At 42.2% G+C, this 17796-nt stretch overlaps 1 protein-coding gene across 3 annotated transcripts in view; it reads left to right on the top strand.

The window, feature by feature from the left end:
* The window catches only part of SDF4 (stromal cell derived factor 4), a 187755-nt gene that overhangs the window by 31295 nt on the left and 138664 nt on the right, over positions 1-17796 (top strand). For all 3 annotated transcript variants that reach the window (XM_078642371.1, XM_078642372.1, XM_078642373.1), the window contains exon 2: positions 4573-4945. In XM_078642371.1, coding sequence (XP_078498497.1) covers positions 4638-4945 — 308 coding nt within the window. In that variant the 5' untranslated portion in view covers positions 4573-4637. The remainder of the gene's footprint in view (positions 1-4572; positions 4946-17796) is intronic.

Below are 17796 nucleotides of genomic sequence, written 5' to 3'. Positions count from 1 at the left end.
CTCCTAAACTGTTCATATCGGATGCAAGGGCAGTTCCCATGTGAACAGATTAAGCTGAATCTTTCCCTCTTCACAAGATCTATCACTAACTTCTTAGTTCTTCAACACACTCTGTTAGAGGTTTGGGAGACCTTTCCTAGCTCTGTTTGCCTCCCAAAAATAAAATGCATGCATTTCAAGGTTTAGTCATGGTTTTCTGTTCTAGGTTCTTAAAGAGTGAATGCTCCTCTTTACCTTGATCTCGTGATCTATATGCCACAAGTACTTCCTCGAATCTAGGAGAAGTCAGCAGATGTAATTGTGGAACTTCCCTCCTTAGCCTGCAGTTCCGGATTTAGTCTTCTGCAGTCTATGGCTCTCTCTCAACCGTGGAAACATCCTCTTCAGTTTCTGATGTGTCTTCCTCTTCAATGTCTGTCTTTCCTGACCTGGATGTTGGAAGGATTGAGCTAAAGTCATCAAGCAGAGGTCATTCAAAAATCTAGGCTTCCTTCACCTTTAAAGGCTTATTGTAACCACTGGGGTAGTTGGTGCTTGCCCACATCATGGCCTCCTGTCCCATGTAATCTATCTTCTGTTTTTCAGTTTGCTTTTGTTGGATTTGAGAAGAATTTAACAATTTCAACTTTGAAATCTTAACTCCTTCCCTGCTGATGACGGAACCGCTCCGTCATCAGCCGCGGTGGCGCTGTGCTTATGATGGATCGGTTCTGTCATGGCCCGCTCGACGCGCCTGCGCGGCGCTGATTTTGCGCCTGCGCGGCTTGTTCTATTAAGTGGGTGGGGCCAAGACGGAACCGCTCCGTCATGAGCACAGCTCAACCGCGGCTGGGGACGGAGCCGTTCCGTCACCAGCATGGGCCGGCCGCGCCCCCCCCCCTGCCCCCTTAGCGCTGCGGCGGAATAGCCGCTGCAGCGATGTGATTAATGGGCAGAAATTAAAACATTTAGGGAACCTGGGGTCGGGAGGTGGGGGGGATCATGGAATGGATGAATTTCCATTTATGGGGCTTCTTTGGGCTTTTCTATCTCTAAATCTTTGGTACATCTAAAGGTTGGTGTTGAGATCTCTTGGAATCTTCTCTTGAAACCATTGAGTATATGGATTTGACGTTTTTAAATAGGAAGACAACCTTTTTGTGTGCAATTGTTTCTACTTGAAGAATTGATGAATTTGGGGATCTTTTGTGTAGTCCCACATTTCTCAGGATTTTGGATGATGCTGCAGTTCTTGAGCCTGATCCTAACTTCGTACCTAAAGCAGTTCCTCTAGTGGTCAGTTGGTCCTACTTCCTAACCTTTTCCCCTCTCTTTCAAACCAAGAAGATTTTCCTCATGCCCTGGAAGGAAATATAGTCATTATTATTTATTTTGAGCGGTCTCAACCCTTTCTTAGATCTGATACTCTTTATTTATTTTGGTTTTGTTTTGTTACTGTTGGCTTTTCTAATTAAGGTCACACAGCTCCTACATATTCTGCTAGTAGCTGGTTCAATCTATCATTTTTGTCCTATTTGAGATTCTTTTCCTGAATATGTTCTGGGTAAATCTAGTAGAGTGGTAGCTACTTCTTGAGTTGAAGTCCAGGGAGTCTCTATTTCTAAAAATTGTACGGCAGCTACTTGAGCAGAACCGCACACTTTTATGATCCAAATTCTTATTCATAATATAATAGAATTGTACTCCTAAATGTGTTTTAGCTTTTGTTGATTATTTGTTTTTCTTTGGACCAGTAATAAATATTGTTTGCAGACTAAGTGCTTTATTGAATGTTAACTTGCCAAAGATTATCAAAGGCCAATATGTTTGTGCATTCTTCAAATGGTACAAAGATAATGGATAGAGGAATAATAGTTTAATTTCTTACCAATAATAATCTTCATTAACCTTAAGTATTCTTAGTTAAGATGTTCTCTGGTTTTGTAGCATGGGTGCTGCCTGTAAAACTCTGGTCTTCTGCGGTGCGGTCTTTAATGTTGAATCTAAGCCTAAAGGAACTAACATGTTTTTTGGCAGCACTACTTTCTTGAAGGGATGGGCAAACTTGGCTAGTTATTGATTATCATAGCAACCATTTTGGTCAAGATAATTCCCATATCTTATGATTCTTGCTTAGTTTATAGGCACTGTCCTTGCTGATTTACCTTCAAAGGTACGGCAACCTCCTCACACTATTTTGATGGGTGCCAAATGAGCAGGCAGCTGGTTAGCACCCCATAATAATTGATGACATATAATATGCTTCATAGGCTGGTATAGTGACTACCTTCAAGGGAATTTCTTTGTTAATTTGGGCTCAGAAACTGTACTGGAAGATCCGCTGCAGATAGACCAGCTAGTTCAAATTTAATGGCCATGAGACTGGTTCGGTTGTTGATACAGATTACATCAGAGTTTCATATTCCTATTTATTGTATGTTCATAAATAAAGACAACAGTGGTTATAGTGCAGGGGTCACCAACCTTTTCTGTACTGAGATCTACTTATGTTCAATGAAACTCATTGCGAACTACTAATATTATTAGTGTTGTATAAATAACATTTTGTTTTATGTATATTAATTCAACAAAGCAAAAGCTTTCCAATTTAATAAGCTGGACTGCACACAGGTGAGCTACCGAGAGGCAGCTAGAGAGCTACATTAGCTCACGCGCTTCTCATTGGAGACCCCTGCAGTAACTCTTATCATGCTCTTCTGTTTCGCACCTGTTTCTAATAAGAATGGTTAGACCTGTATTGAAGCAGGAATGATTACTGTTGACATCTCCACTGGGGTGAGGTGCACCATCAACAGTTTTCGGCCTCAGTTGTAAAGAAATCTTTACTACGAATCAAATTAACTTATTGGTGCCAACACCTCAGGGCAAGTACTGTGTTTGAACAGCTCAGTAAGGTTATTGAGGTTTTATGCTGACATGTTCAGTTCGTTGTGTGCAAAATCCTGGGGAAAGTAATATAGAGTGGTGAAAATATTCCAACACAAGGTGAACGAATTGCAATTAAGCATAAGTGTACAATGGTATTGAAAATAGTCAAATGGACTATAATGGTAAGACCTGGTATAATACTGAAGATCTTTACAGCTCTGTAGATGATTGATCCCTTCAAAATTTGGTAGATAGACATGGCCAAAACAGGGTCTTGGATCCTGTTATGCATTTTGTGAGTCTTGGCCAGGTGTGGGTTTATAATTTCACAACGATTTACGGTCCTGGTAGTACTAAAATATGCCCCTGTTTTTCCCTTCTTTGGTAATGGAAGGATACAGACTTTCAGAGAAGTCGGGGCGACTGAGAGGCTGGACAGTAAGACCTCTGGCGTTGATCGAGTGCCTATCAACCTTAAGAAGTCCAATCTGGATCTTTATTTAACTCCGGTTCTTAAAGAGCCTGTTAGTTTTCCCAAATTGGTGGCATCCTGCCATAATTAAAAACCTGTTTAGAAAGGGTGATCGGGCTTGTGAATCCTGTTGTGGGACAATTTCCTTATTACACTCCTCTGTCAAGTTGCTGGGATGGTTGGTAGTTGTAGGCAGATTTCACAATCCGGTGAAACAGAGTACGCAAACGCAGTACCAGAATTTTCATTTTCTTATGAGCACATGTGTTTAAGTCACACAACCTGCTCTTCGTCTAACAATTCTGGATCTGTGTTCTACGTTTGACATAGTGGCCAGATGCAAGCTCCGGGTGAGTGTGCTGGATGTGGGCGTGGCTTTTCTGCTGAAACAGATTTGTATGCATCTGCAAGGCTCCTTGAGGTTTGGATGTGCTCGGTAGTGCAGTGACGTTGTTAGTTCTATATCCAGTGTTTCTCACAGTTCCTTTTTTCCCTCCCTTTCTGCTTACTTTGTATGTTTAACAGATTGGATCATGTTTCATCTTGTTTAGCTTCTGAATAGCCCAAGGTGGATCTCGCGTTTACCCTTATTACTCTATGCAGCCAATGTATACCTTATTTCACAAATCTAGATTGGGCTACAAGCACTAACCTCAATAAATTTCTTTTCAGACAGACTTGTGATTTACAACAAACCTTATTAACTCTAAAATATGTCATTAGGTGTATCTAGCAAAAGCCCAAAGTATATTTCGGTTGACAACATTATCCTGGAAAGGGTGAACTATTTCTGTTCCTATGAGTAGAATTGGACTACAAACTGAATTTGAGAATATGTACATATACAATTTATAGTGAAGACGTGAAACTCAAAGGGTGCATTTTGAGCTTTGTATTGAGGATGAGAGTGTTCATGGTCCATCAAGCTTGAAAATATATAGGGTTCTCTCTGTTTGTTATGGGGCTGGCATTGTGGGTTGTACAACTGGAGCTAAATTGCAGCTGGAGGCATTTCAGATTTTAAAAAGGTTATTGTGTCTCCCAATTGCCATATCGTATTTTGCTTTTCATTGGTAAGTATTCTTGCCTTTTATTTGGGTCTCAATTAGGTGTGGTACACTGGCCTTCTAATTCTCTACTTATTCCATCAATAAAGTTGAACTCTTCAAGTGCAGGCACTTTATATCTGTTACTTTCATTAAAGATCTCCTTTTTTTGTATTTGTGTTCTAGGACTTAGAAGTTTGTTGAAAACACATTTGTTCCAGCGTGTGGCCTTTGAGTTACATGATCCAACAATGATGTCCAAGCAGGCATTCCTATGTAGCCTGGGCTCTCTCTATCTTTCCCTCCTCTTTATTTTTTTGCTGATGGATGTTTATGCCAGGCCCGCCAACAACTCTGCCCTCAAGATGAAGCCAGTTGAACCCAAAGACGAGAATGAGATCCTGCCGCCAGACCATCTTAACGGTGTCAAGATGGAAATGGATGGCCATCTAAATAAGGACTTCCACCAAGAAGTCTTCTTGGGCAAAGAGATGGAGCAGTTTGACGAGGACTCTGAGCCACAAAGAAACAGGCGAAAGCTAATGCTAATATTTGGAAAGTAAGTTTTTCTGGGTGGTCCTTAATGAAGGGTTAGTTCATATGCGCAAAAATACCCTCCATATGGAAAAAAAAGATATACTATAGATGGTAACAAATATATTGAAGTTCAAATATGGCTATGTTTCCTCCTAAAGCACAATGTAACATTTTAACATGGTTGTGATCAAAATATACTTTAACTCTACGGGGAGGGATTCCATCTTCTGCCAATCCTGGAAATGTTTGTAAATTAGATAAATGCTAAAAGTGTTTTATAAAACTGCAGTTTTGCATGTGTACAGTTCAGTCATCAACATATTTTTTGCATTTTCTAACATTTTTATTAGGTACTATTTCAACAAGCAAGTAACCTCCCTCTATTGAAAAGTCATTGCTGCTAGTTTTATATCAAACCGCTTCCAGCTGCACTTGCTGATAAATACTCAGCAGCACCCAGAAGTTGTGCACGTGCCTAGAAATGTCAATTCTATGCTTAGGTATTCTCACAGTTCGTGTAGCACAACACGTCCTGTACAGAACATTGCACAGTTGAGAATGGGTTCACTTACCAGGGGGCAGCTGCTCTTTTCCATAAACTGTTTAATACAATTTGCATAACAGTAAGTCCTACACAGTATTTCACAGCACACTCCTATTTGTAGGGACAGTTCTTCCATGGTTTTATGCTGACTAAATGTGTAACATCTTTAGCCCTTTAGAGTGATTGAACAGCTTTCAACACAATGCACAACATTATTTTATTCTGTCACTCTGTGTCCTGCAGACCTAGGATTGACACAAAGAGTGTTGAGGTACTTTGAAATAGAAATTGCCTAAATATGGAAGCAATTGTTCTAAAAGAACATTTATATATCTGAAGTTATCCTTAAAACGTATTGACTTTGAGTCTAGCTTCTGCATCCTATTTTACCCGATCAAGAGAGGGGGTTTAAATAGCGCAACAATGCTAGATGAGTCACAAGTAATCATGGTTGCCTTTAACCCCTTCTGCGCTCATGACGCGCTCAGCTCGTCATGTGCGACGACGCTCGCACGCTGATGACGAGCTGAGCTCGTCATGTAACGCGGTGTTTTTAAAAACGCAGCGCGGAAAACCGCTGGCGCGCATGCGGTTAAAATGTGAGGGTTTTAAAGCCAGCGTCATAAACCCAAATTGGGACAAAGTACATCGGCAATTTAGAGCAGATTTGCTGAAATTCCAGTTTTCCACCTTTCCCACAGGCATTCATCGTTGGTTGCACAGGGCCATAGCCACACTAGATGTATCTAGTATCCTGTTAGAGGGACTGCACCAATGATGTGCTGACTTTTATACTCCGCAGGTGGTTGCACAGCAGTCCACATGATTGCCAGGAGCCAGTCAAAGTATTCCTGATATGTATGATGCGCAGAGTGGCCCAACACACAACTGCTGATCACAGCTGCTCATAGACCGAACAAGTCCATCCTCTGTCAAACAACACTGGGACATTGCAGTAGTTTGTTGTTTGATAGAGCACTTTGCAACCTCGCCATGCTACTTTGGCAGACATGTTGCATATTACGGATATTTGACTGGCAATAGGTTGCATGCTGTCAGTTATCACATCTTACAAAAAGTCGTATGGGAAATTCCCATTTATTAATGGCCTGCGCTGACAGTCTTGCATGTAAGCACAGTGGCTTTCCATGAAGGAGTTTTTTTAAAAATATTGCTCTGTTCCTAGTTCACAGCGGGTGAACTAGGAAATGTGGATGGGGAGGTGGTAGGGGGATCTGCAGCTAAATGAGTTACCTTGCTGGTGCGTGTGGAGAGTGACTGTGTGTGCAAATGTGTGCACATGTCTATTAGACTGTGAACATTTTGTGGACGTCACACACCAAACACGCAATAGGTGATGGGAGTAATGTTTGCTAATAGTTTAACCCACTGTTAATTGCTCTGGGTAGCGTTCCAACCCATCAGTTTCACCCGCTTTGCCACTCTAGACAGAGGCCCCCCTTTTGCAAATTAGAACTGACCCTGCTGCTCATGTGAAAAGTCCCACTTAAGGTCACGGGCAGGGCCCTCTCCTGAAGCCAACACTACAGTTATGGGCAGAGTGGTGGGGCAGTGGGGAGATAGGGGGTGGGGGGTGGATGACGGAGAGGTGAGAGGGAGGGAAAATGAACAATTAATACATTTTTTTTAAAAAAGGACTTGCTTTCCCCCTGACGCTCTTTTCCGTGTCCACAATGCAGAAAAGGCTCCCAGCCTCCCCTGCGGCCAATCCTGACGCTGCTCTCATGTTTGAAAGCAGCGTCCGTATTGACCTGAGCGCTGGGAATTTGCGCTCCCAGAGAGACTGGGAGCCTGTGCTTTGCTGTCTCCAATCAGGCAGCCAGGCTGAGGTTGGAGACCGCTCAGTGATGCGCATGTTGATTTGGCCAGCCTGAGATTGCCCGCCAAACTGACATGCGCACTGTCAACGGTGCAACCACCCCTCTGCCACTGCCCTTGCAATGGCCCCCACCCCCAAGACTCGCCAAGCCCTCAGAACCTTGAAAATTAACCGATAATAAACCTGTTTTATAACTGTTTTATTTTTCAAGTTTAGAGGCAGGCAGGGTGGCGATGCTGCTCCTCCATAGCAGAGGAGCCGCCCTGCATCACAAGCAGCCCTAGAGTGGTTTCACTGTAATTAGGGCATGACCCTGACCTATAGCTTGGATCCTGTGACACCGAGAGCAGTGGATCCAAAACACCTGTTCATACCCTTGTCTACTTACGGCATTTCATTAAACACACGAAAAGTGATGGTAGGAAATCGGGCCATATTCTGTGTGCGACCCAGAAATCTGCACTACCAGCCATTTAAACGTCTTTATTCATGGGCTCTTAATGTTTAAAAGAAACATCAGCCTCCACGAAGCTCGCCCTTGCACTTAAAAAAAAATGTTTCCCCTTGAGCACAACTGCTTTGGCCGATTCCTTTTCACAGGTTTGTGTGAGAAATATTTATCACTTGCCCAACATGTTGCAAAAGGTTTTGGGGTATACCTCCTCTACTTTATTTAATGTTGGTACCTGTCCCACAAAGAGTATCTTTTCTGCTGCACTTATACATAACTCCGTCTCCAACCACGCTTAGGGTTCCCAACCAGCGAACAAGTCCTAAAAAAATAAAATAACAAAAGTGGGGGGGACTAACCAAGTTATGCAGGTTGCAAGTGACATCATGGTGCGTGATGTGACGTCATGGCGCATGATATCGTGCATAGCATCACAGAAAGTGGCATCAGAGCCCATGCCCTCAAAGGAAGTGACATCAGATCATATGACCGGAGCATATTATAATATTTAAAAAATGAGATGTTTGTGTCAGGGTGGTGCCAAAAAAGTGACTCAGCCCGACGCAAAATCTGGAGCTCAACCTATATGTTAATTTTTATAAACTCTTCTACAAAGAAATTCACAACAAGGAGAAATGTGCCAGTTAATCTGTTATGCTTAATTGGTGCACGGTCTGCATTTTAAAATATTTTATGGGGTTAAGGAACCTTCTGCATAGATCTTTGTGTGTCCAGTAACTCTCATGGAATAACAATAATGATAAGATAACTCTGGAGGTTAATGTACGTGCTGGAGAGATCTGTGTTTTGTCTAGTCCCAGTTTTAAATCAAAGTAGCATAGAGGTTTATTATGTTTCCTGAAAAGCAAATCATGTAATCTGCAGATTATAGATTTTCATTTTATGGGTAAGCGGGTTACTGCTTTTAACCCAGAGATTTCTTTTGTTGCTTGCAGTTCATAAATTGTATCCTTTCAATATAGCACAGTGATTTATGAAGGACATGTGGCTCCTACACCTTGTAACACTCACTGTCTTATGTTACACATCCTGTACATTGATTTAAACACATGATAGTCAACATATATTGTGTATGTGGGATGGAAAGCGCTCTGATTCCCTGGATTGAGATGAGTAGCACTATAAAGGAAATAAAACAAAATAGTGGTAGTTAAATTACTATTTGTGTAAATACTGGGAAGGTCAGCACATATGACATTCTTACAGTGCATACATATCTATTATATACGGGGAATGAAAAAGTCAAAAACATGCCTGTGAGGTGATAAGCTGTATGCCCTCCTTTCCCCTCCATTGCATTTAGAGGAAAGTCTCCTGATAGCTCCCAGCCAGGATAGTCCAAAAATGAGGCTTGAAGGTCCTTTAACTTCTGCCTTTGATTTAGGCCCAGCTGAAATTTAAAATAACAAAATTCCCTCACCTGCACCTTACTGGCCTGGACGAACTTGCGGGCGCTGCTGAATGTGTCCTCGTGTCTGAAAAGTACACCAGAACAAGTTCAGCATATTTTTGTGGGCCCTAACTTCTTGGCAGGGTGGACGGCATCCACTCAGTGAAAATAGTGGGTGGACACCGTGTACCCTCGACTTTGCTATGCTCCCCCAGTATTGGACACCGTGTTGGAGCAACATTTTCCTTCTATGCATAGTGTAGAATCCTTGCTTCAGTGCTGTAGATTCTCTATTGGCAAATCCAGTTTTATCTACAGAGGGACTTCAGGCCTGTCTACCGTTCCTGAATCTTCTGGTTCGAAGTGTGCACTTCCAACTGCTCATGAAGTATTCATTTTGCATCACATTAAAATTAGCAGGTAGCAAAAAAACAAACTCAAACACTTAGATCTCACAAGTTGCCTAGGAGCCTTGAATCCTGGAACATATTTTCCACATTATCCAAATTACCAGATTGTTTCACATTGCTTGATACACAGCTGCCTCCTCATCGTTCGTTTGAGATGCAATACTTACCCTCCATATAGAAGGTTCGCTTCTTTCCTTTTTAGGTCGAGCTGACGTTAGCATTCATGCGAAGCATGAATGCTGTCAGCTCGTTAGGTCGAGCTGACGTTAGCATTCATGCGAAGCATGAATGCTGTCAGCTCGACAACTAATGTGATCCGTTTTCAGGAGAGTGGACACCAAAGTGTTACGAGCGTTTTCAGGGTCGGATTTGACCTCGGGAGCGAGCGTCTGGTAGCTGCGCATGCGCAAAGCCGCTGCGCATGCGCAAAGCCCTTGCTCACACACAGGCAGCCCCCACCTCTCTGCATGCACGCACGCACACACACACACAGGCGCGCGCATGCACACGCAGGCATACAGCACCCATACAGGCACACATACAGGCACACTATCCGCTACCTCGCATTCTCTCTCAATCACACACAGTCACGCATGTGCACACACGTTCCCTCGCGCACACACGCACACACTCCCCCCCCCACGCATACAAACAGGCACGCACGCACTTTACATCAGCCCTGGGCCCCACTCACCAACTGCGCTCTTCCGGCGGGGCTCCTCACGGCGCGTCTCCATCTAAATCGGGGCTCCCTCAGGTCAGAGGAGCCCCGCAACAGGCGCCACACTCCTCCTTCTCCCCGGCCCCCTCCTGGGGACCCGGGCTACATCGGACGGCAGGGCGCTCCATGCGCCGGCAGCTCGCGGACCTGGGGAGGCGGGACTTCCGGTCGGCCGCGAGCGGATTGGCCGGCCGGCCAAGAGCTTCCAAGAGCTTCCGGGTCGCCGCGGGCAGCGTGGCGGCACTCTCCCGATCACTGGGTTGTGACACGGCCAATGCAATCAGGGAAGAAAGGCTTGTTTTTCCTTCTAACGGTTTTCTTTTGAAGGATGCCAATGTTACAAGACTCTTGAAGCCTGCTCTAAGTGACTTTTTTATGCTGTTCACCAACCGATTAGTAGAGTCTCTTGGGAGTTAGAGGTACACCAAAAGAGGTACTCTTTTTAATGTGGGTGTCTATCGCCACATGATAATAACACTACCACCGATTGGTGACAGTTGATTACCGGCATTCACGTGCCGCTGTATGGCTTAGTGCCTGAGCGCCACTGCCCAGGACTGGCTTTAGCGCTGGTGGCGCCCAGTGCTGCAATCTTTATTGGTGTCACCCCCGCCCGTCCCCCCCACAAAAAACTCATCTGAATTAATTCCCTCAGTACCACACTCCTGCAGAGCCCCTTATTGCTCCACAGCCTCTCGCGCGCATGCATTTCATTTTGTTTCCTAGCGCTACTAATACCACTGTAGAGTGTCAGAGCACTTTACACCACACACACATAATACAGAACCCATGGTCGACTGGTGCGGCCGCACTGGGCGCTGACCTCCTGGAGGGGGAGCTGACCTCAGGTAGGGGTGCGCTGTGTTTAGAAATAATTTCAGATTGGAGAGATGAGGGGCACTGTTGCCCAGTGGTGGTGAGGGATCGAGGGACGTAGGAGCGCCAACAATTATTTTGGCACCGGGCGCCAACAGCGCTGACAGAACTGTGACAGAACCAATACATTCTGTGTGTGAATCAGTCTATAGGAAATGTTACACAAAACAATTAGGATTACAAGATCTGGGAGTCACATGCCATCGATACCAGTAGGCAGTATATTTTTAAAGTGTTTGGTCTGGTGAAGCAAAACTCAGGATTTAAAACATAGCACAATGGTTGGTTTTAATAATCGGAATGTGTTCCAAGCCCTGTGACCCTTTTTTAGCAACATTAGGATAATAAAAAGGCATGCAGCTCTTTGATGACAGTATTAGCTCACAATGCTATATTAGGGTTGTAACATATGACAGGTAGCGAAAGGCTCTCTGTGACAAAGGCAGTACCCTACATAGCGATCCACATACTATATATACAGTCCAGTGATTTGTGTGGTGTACGTTCTTTGCAGCAGTCATACTAACCCTCTGCTTTCAGAAGCGGCTAGTCTCATGGTAGAGTAGCAGGGTGGGGGAGGAGTATGGGGTGGAGGGGATGGACAGACGACAAAATAAACAAAAACAAGCATTTGCAATGCAATAGGTCTCGCATTTGCGAGAGTTTAAGCTATTGGCATTGTAAATGACAATGCCTTTCATTTATGTTTTAAAAACCAAAACGTAAATAAAAGGCGTTGCCATTTACAATGCCAATAACTTAAACTCTCACAACTGCGAGACCTATTGCATTGCAAATGCTTGTTGATATCTTGGTGTCCTGTGCAGCTGCTTTTAACCACGCTGTTGCCCAATGAGATCTAAAAAAATAATAGCCGAAACAATTAACTAATGTGGGCCTGCAGTCACTTTTTTCTATTTATTTCAGGATATGAAAGTTAACCAAGTAACCTTTGTTGAACAGTCACGCAACTGCTGATGGAATACACTCCAATCCTCCTTTCAAAGCAGTCTATTGCAAAGTTGAACCAGTACACCCCTCGAAGCTTACTCCGTTATCTCTCACTAGCTGGGACAGAATAAGCTCTGGAATGTTTTTGAAATTATTCTGTCTTTTAAATTCATATATTCGAGCTTTCAATTAATAGCGGTGGGAGGAATTCTCTCCTCATCGATAGCAATGAAAGTAGATCAATTTACCACCCCTTGCACTGACTCTGTGGGGGCAGTGAGAATAAGCATGCACAGGGTGAAGGGAGCAAATGCACTGAAGAAAGAGCAGTGTGATCGATAAAGAAGTGTGAGAGACAAGTGCGCAGTTTGATTTTTAGTGGGCTGACCGCTATGGGCAGCTTTGCGTGTCCACTTATGGGATTGCTTATGTTCATAGTCCATTTAACTGGTTAATGCACTGAATAGTCCATTCTGAGATTTTTTTTGAAGTTTGTAATCCTGAGGCATATGTTAAAGAGAGAGATCGTGGAGAGATCTGCTGGGATGGGCTTTGTTCAAATCATCCCATATCTGACTATCATTGTGAAATGTCAAGTATCAGTCGTAGTATGTAGCCTGCTGGGACCTAAAGTGGGGGACTAAAGCAAAATCTTCAGTTGGCCAGTGGCATGTGGCATATCTCTTCAGTTATTTAATGAATGTTCAGATTAAAGTACAAAAAGCTAAAGTGAGCATATTAAAAAGTAGAGTAAAATGTGTGCAGCAAAAGAGTGGGGAGACAACACACAAGATGTTGGAAATGGAGCAAAGTGAGCAAGAAAGAGAGTAGGAGATTAGAAAAAGTGATGGAGGCACGAGAGACGGTGCAAAACAGCGAGGTTGGCACATAATAAAAATTAAGGAAGAGCAAAAATCAGTCAAATGGAAGCAAAAAATGGCAAACGAAGCAAAACAAAAACAAGCTAGCAGAAGTATGTGCGAGAGAGGAACAAGAGTGGGAGGTGAGAAAGCCGTAGCGGAGAGAAGCAGCATAAGGCGACAGGGTACGTCACACTACCAGGAGCAGGATCCACAAGGACCGGGGGAAGTAGTCCAATTTAGGGGCCATTCACAAAAAAAAAAATTTTTTTTTTTTATTAGAACCAGCATTAACAAAGGATAACACATATTCTATACAAATTAAATAAATAAATTCCGTAATGTACAATACATTCAGTGTTTACATTTAAATTCGGTAAAACGTAATGCAATACATGCCGTAGCGATCATAAAGAAAGAAAAAAAAAACGTTAACAGAGAATACAAAATAGGGATTCCAATTTAATTTAACCGATTCCACTAGGACATAAACCTTCTTTCCAGGTAGACATAAGGCGCCACAGTTCTTTACCACGAAGTTTTGTTTTGATTCCCCTAGTCGCATATATTGCAGATTCAAAATTAAAGACCGCGAGAAGGCGAGCTAGCCACATTTGGAAGCTAGGGGGCAAACTATCCTTCCAACGCGCAGACAAAATTAATCTCAGTACAGCTGTACCTATAAATAATAATCTTTGTTCCGATTTACTTAGCTTTAGCGAGCTGTCATATCCCAAAACATATAAGGTATCAGACTCTGGAAGTTTATGATGAAAGACTTTCTCCCAAAATGAGGCAATCATATTTTTTAATAGAAGTAACTCGGGGCAGCTGCTGAACAGGTGAATTAACGTTGCTGGACCTTGTGAACAGCGTGGGCATAAGTCGTTTTCCCTTTTGCCCCATGCAAAAAGTTTGGCAGGGGTAAAATATAAATCATAAATGGTTTTTTACAATTGTGCCCTTAAATTACTAGCCATAAATAAATTATTGCTCATTTCTAGTGTTTTATCTATATCAATATCGGGATTATTTAACTTTACCGCCCATTTAGTTTCTGTTTTCTCGATATCATCATCGACATTTATTAATAGAATATTGTATAATGTTCCTATCCTAGTTTTTGCAAGGTAGCATGCTTCTATTAGGTCGTTCTTCTGAAGATTGATTAGATCGTTTTTAGCTTTTAATTTTGCATGCAATTGAGCAAATTTGAGGAAATCCCCTTCCGGGAGACCACATTTTATTTTTACATCTTGAAATGTAGTCTGTGGGCCATTTATCCAAACCTCATTAATTGTTCTTATGCCCCGGCTATACCATTTCTTGGCTGTATGTTCAAAATCAAGATCGGAGGTAATGGTCGATTGAAATAGGGGCGTATATCGGTTAATTTTACCGATCTGTATATGTTTAAGTATCTGATTCCAGATTAGCCAAGCGCTTTTAATAATCTCACCCTTGATTTGCTTATAATTGGCATTTTCAGTTTTTCTTAATAGCATACCGTAAGCTTCCTGCCCAAGCATTAGTTCATAAATTGTAGGAATGGTACATTTTAAAAGTATCGGTGGCAGAGGGTATTTCTAGAATCATTGGTTTTAGGTGTTTTAAAAAGGCTGCCCAATGGTACAAAATAATATTCGGTGCTGTAAGCCCCCCTCTGTTGAGCGGAATGGATAGATAAGGTAGAGATCGTCTAATCTTCCCATGTTGCCACACAAATTTAGAAGTAAGTTTATTAATTGAATTAATTATCTTAGAGTCTATAATTAAAGGGATAGAGCGAAAGAGGTACAGACATTTTGGTAATATATTCATCTTTTGATAGTTCACTCTGCCTATAATGGAAAGATGTAATCCGTTTACCCTATCCAGGTCTATTTTAATTTTGTCTATAAGGGGGTCAAAATTGTTTTTAACTAAAGTCTTTATATCAGCGGAAAGAATCACACCGAGATATGTCGCAGTTTTTGCTCTTCTCGTATCTAAGCATATAGTGTTATCGGTGCACAGTACAATGGTCTTTCCCTTATTCAGAGAATAACCCGAATATTTACCATATTGGAGAGAGTGCAGTTCGATTTCCTGTAGCGCTTCGATCGGGTGGGATGTTAATACCGCGATGTCATCAGCATATGCCAGAACTTTGGTTTCATAATGGTTACATAAGATCGGCTTTATATTATTATTTTCTATTAATTTAAGATAAGGGGATTAATATAAAGGGCGAAAAGTAAAGGAGAGCAAGGACAGCCTTGTCTTGTGCCTCTTGTTATATTAATGAAACCTGATTCCAAGCCCAATATTGAGACTTTTGCTTTGGGTTGATGATACATAGATTGTATAGATTTAAGAAATTTGGGGCCGAAATTAAGACGCGCCATAGCGACCCATAAAAAGCTCCACGAGACACGGTCAAAGGCTTTCTCAGCATCAAGCAGGATCATAGACATCTGATCCCCGTGACCGACATGGCATCGAATAAAGCGATAGTACGGCGAATATGATCAGTTGTCCCCTTACCCGGAACGAAGCCATGTTGCCACGGAGAGACCAGATGTCCAATGACCCTGCTGAGTCTAAGAGCCATCACTTTGGCGTATAATTTGGAGTCCGAATTTATCAATGAGATAGGTCGATAAGAGGTCAACTGTTGGGTGATTTTCCCTTTTTAGGAAATACTATAATGCTAGCCTCATCCCAAGAAGGTGGGGGAATGCCATTGTACTGTACACCGAGAAATAGATCCAATAATAAGGGGCTTAGTAGGGAGCTAAGAATTTTGTAGATTTCAATTGGCAATTTATCCGGGCCTGCTGCTTTGCCTGAAGATAAAAGTAAGAGAGCTTCTACAACTTCACCAAGTGTAATCTCCGCCTCAAGTACTTCTCTCATCCCATCATCTAGCAGGTTAATGGCTGCCGTATTGTTAAGAAAGCGAGACAAAAACATATCGATGTCTTTTTCAGAATTATTCCCTTCCTCGGAGTATAAATTTTGATAGTACTGTTGAAATTGGGTAATAATATCTATAGGTTGAACGTATGTGCGTCCGCCATCTACAATAGAAGTAATGTTATTATAAACATTTTTTTGACGCGTACGCAAAGCCAGTTGTTTACCTATTTTTTCCCCTGTCTCGTAGACCTTCTTTCTATAAGCTCTATAAGTTTGAGCAGCTTTTTGACTTAGCTCAGTATTAAGCTCGGCTTTTAAAACCGCAACCCGAAGCCATTGATTATTAGAATCTTTGTTCTTTTCTATCAAACAGGTGTGCTCTAATTCAGCTTTCGTTAGATCCATTAACTTTATTTCATAACATTTTCTAGCTTGTATTCGTGCTGCATATTGAAAACTAGAAATCTCTCCTCTTAAAGCAGATTTATATGAATCCCAGACTATATTTCTGGACGCACTAAAGCGATTTATATTGAAAAACTCCTCAGTCCAATTTTTAATATGTAATATAAATTCAGTATTAGAAAGTAGTTTCCGGTCAAATGACCAAGACCTCTGTTGAGTAGAAAGAGGAATAAATGTAACTGCACAAATTAATGCGTTGTGGTCTGAGATTATTCTTGGAATTTTTTTATTAGTTGAGAGTGGGACGAGGTCTGCGGTTGCAAATATGTAATCAATTCGAACCTGCTTTTGATGCGGATGAGTGAAGTAGGTAAAACCTTGATCATGTGGGTTGTTGTGTAGCCACATATCTATTAATCCAAGATTATTGATAAGTCTGCTAAGGGCTTTGTAAACTCTGGGTTTACGTCCTTTGTATTTTATTTTAGAGGGAATATTAGATACAGGTGGTATTAATGAAATATTAAAATCTCCACATAGGATTAACGGGCCCTGCCATGTAGGCAGCTCGATCTCTAGTTCTTCAAAAATTGTGGAATCGTCTAGATTTGAGCCATAAACTGTACAGATGTTAATACCACAGGCAAGTTTTGAAATGGCCCATCTGCCATGGGGATCTGATAGATGTCGTACACTTAGTCCCAGATTTTTTTTCCCGAGTATTGCAACCCCCCTTATATTTGAGGTCTGCGTAGAGACAGCCAATATGTTGTACCCGTTAATATTTAACCAAGCTTTTTTATCCCATGGCAGATGGGTTTCTTGGAGACAAAGTAGATCTACTGGAGTTAATTTGAGCAATTCAGCCATTCGTCTTCGTTTATCTCCTGTTAATAAACCACCAACGTTCCAAGTCTGAACATTTAGGGGTTGGTTTGCCAGGGGAGGGGGGGGCACGGGTGGGTCACCTAGGGAGGTGAAAACTAAAAAAGGAAAAAATGACCCAGTTTTCTTAGCAGAGGAAATACGTAAAAAGAGATTAAACAGTACAGTAACAGAATTAGAACATTATTTTATAATAAAGATGTATTTGCTTGAGGCACTGCTACAATCATTTTCCATTCACAAAAAATTTTCAGTGCAGGTTCTGGCTGAAAATCAGACACATGCATACATTTGAAGGTTAGGTAGAACGGAGTTTGGCCACCCATGAAGTGTTGGGTGTAAGGCCTGGTCATATGTTAGACCTAGTGGCCAACTTCTTTAGCGCTGGTCTTTAAGCTGTGCTTAGTAAACTGATTACCAGTAGGTTCTGCGTCCAACCCTTGTTGCATTTGGCTAAAGACTGTGTGCTTTAGAGGTTGGCCCTATGAAGTTTTGGGATTGGAGCTTGGCTAGAAGTCAGGTTGTGCAGCAATCCCCCTTTATACTGCGATGTAGGTCATGCATAACTGGGGTTTGACATTTGTGGATGGGTGGCCGTTGTGCAAGGCCCTGCAGCCA

The sequence above is a fragment of the Lissotriton helveticus genome, chromosome 5_1, assembly GCF_964261635.1.
Source record: "Lissotriton helveticus chromosome 5_1, aLisHel1.1, whole genome shotgun sequence".
In the NCBI taxonomy this organism is placed as follows: Eukaryota; Metazoa; Chordata; class Amphibia; order Caudata; family Salamandridae; genus Lissotriton; species Lissotriton helveticus.
The sequence above is the reverse complement of the archived record's forward strand: the minus strand, read 5'-3'. Positions and strand labels throughout refer to the sequence as shown.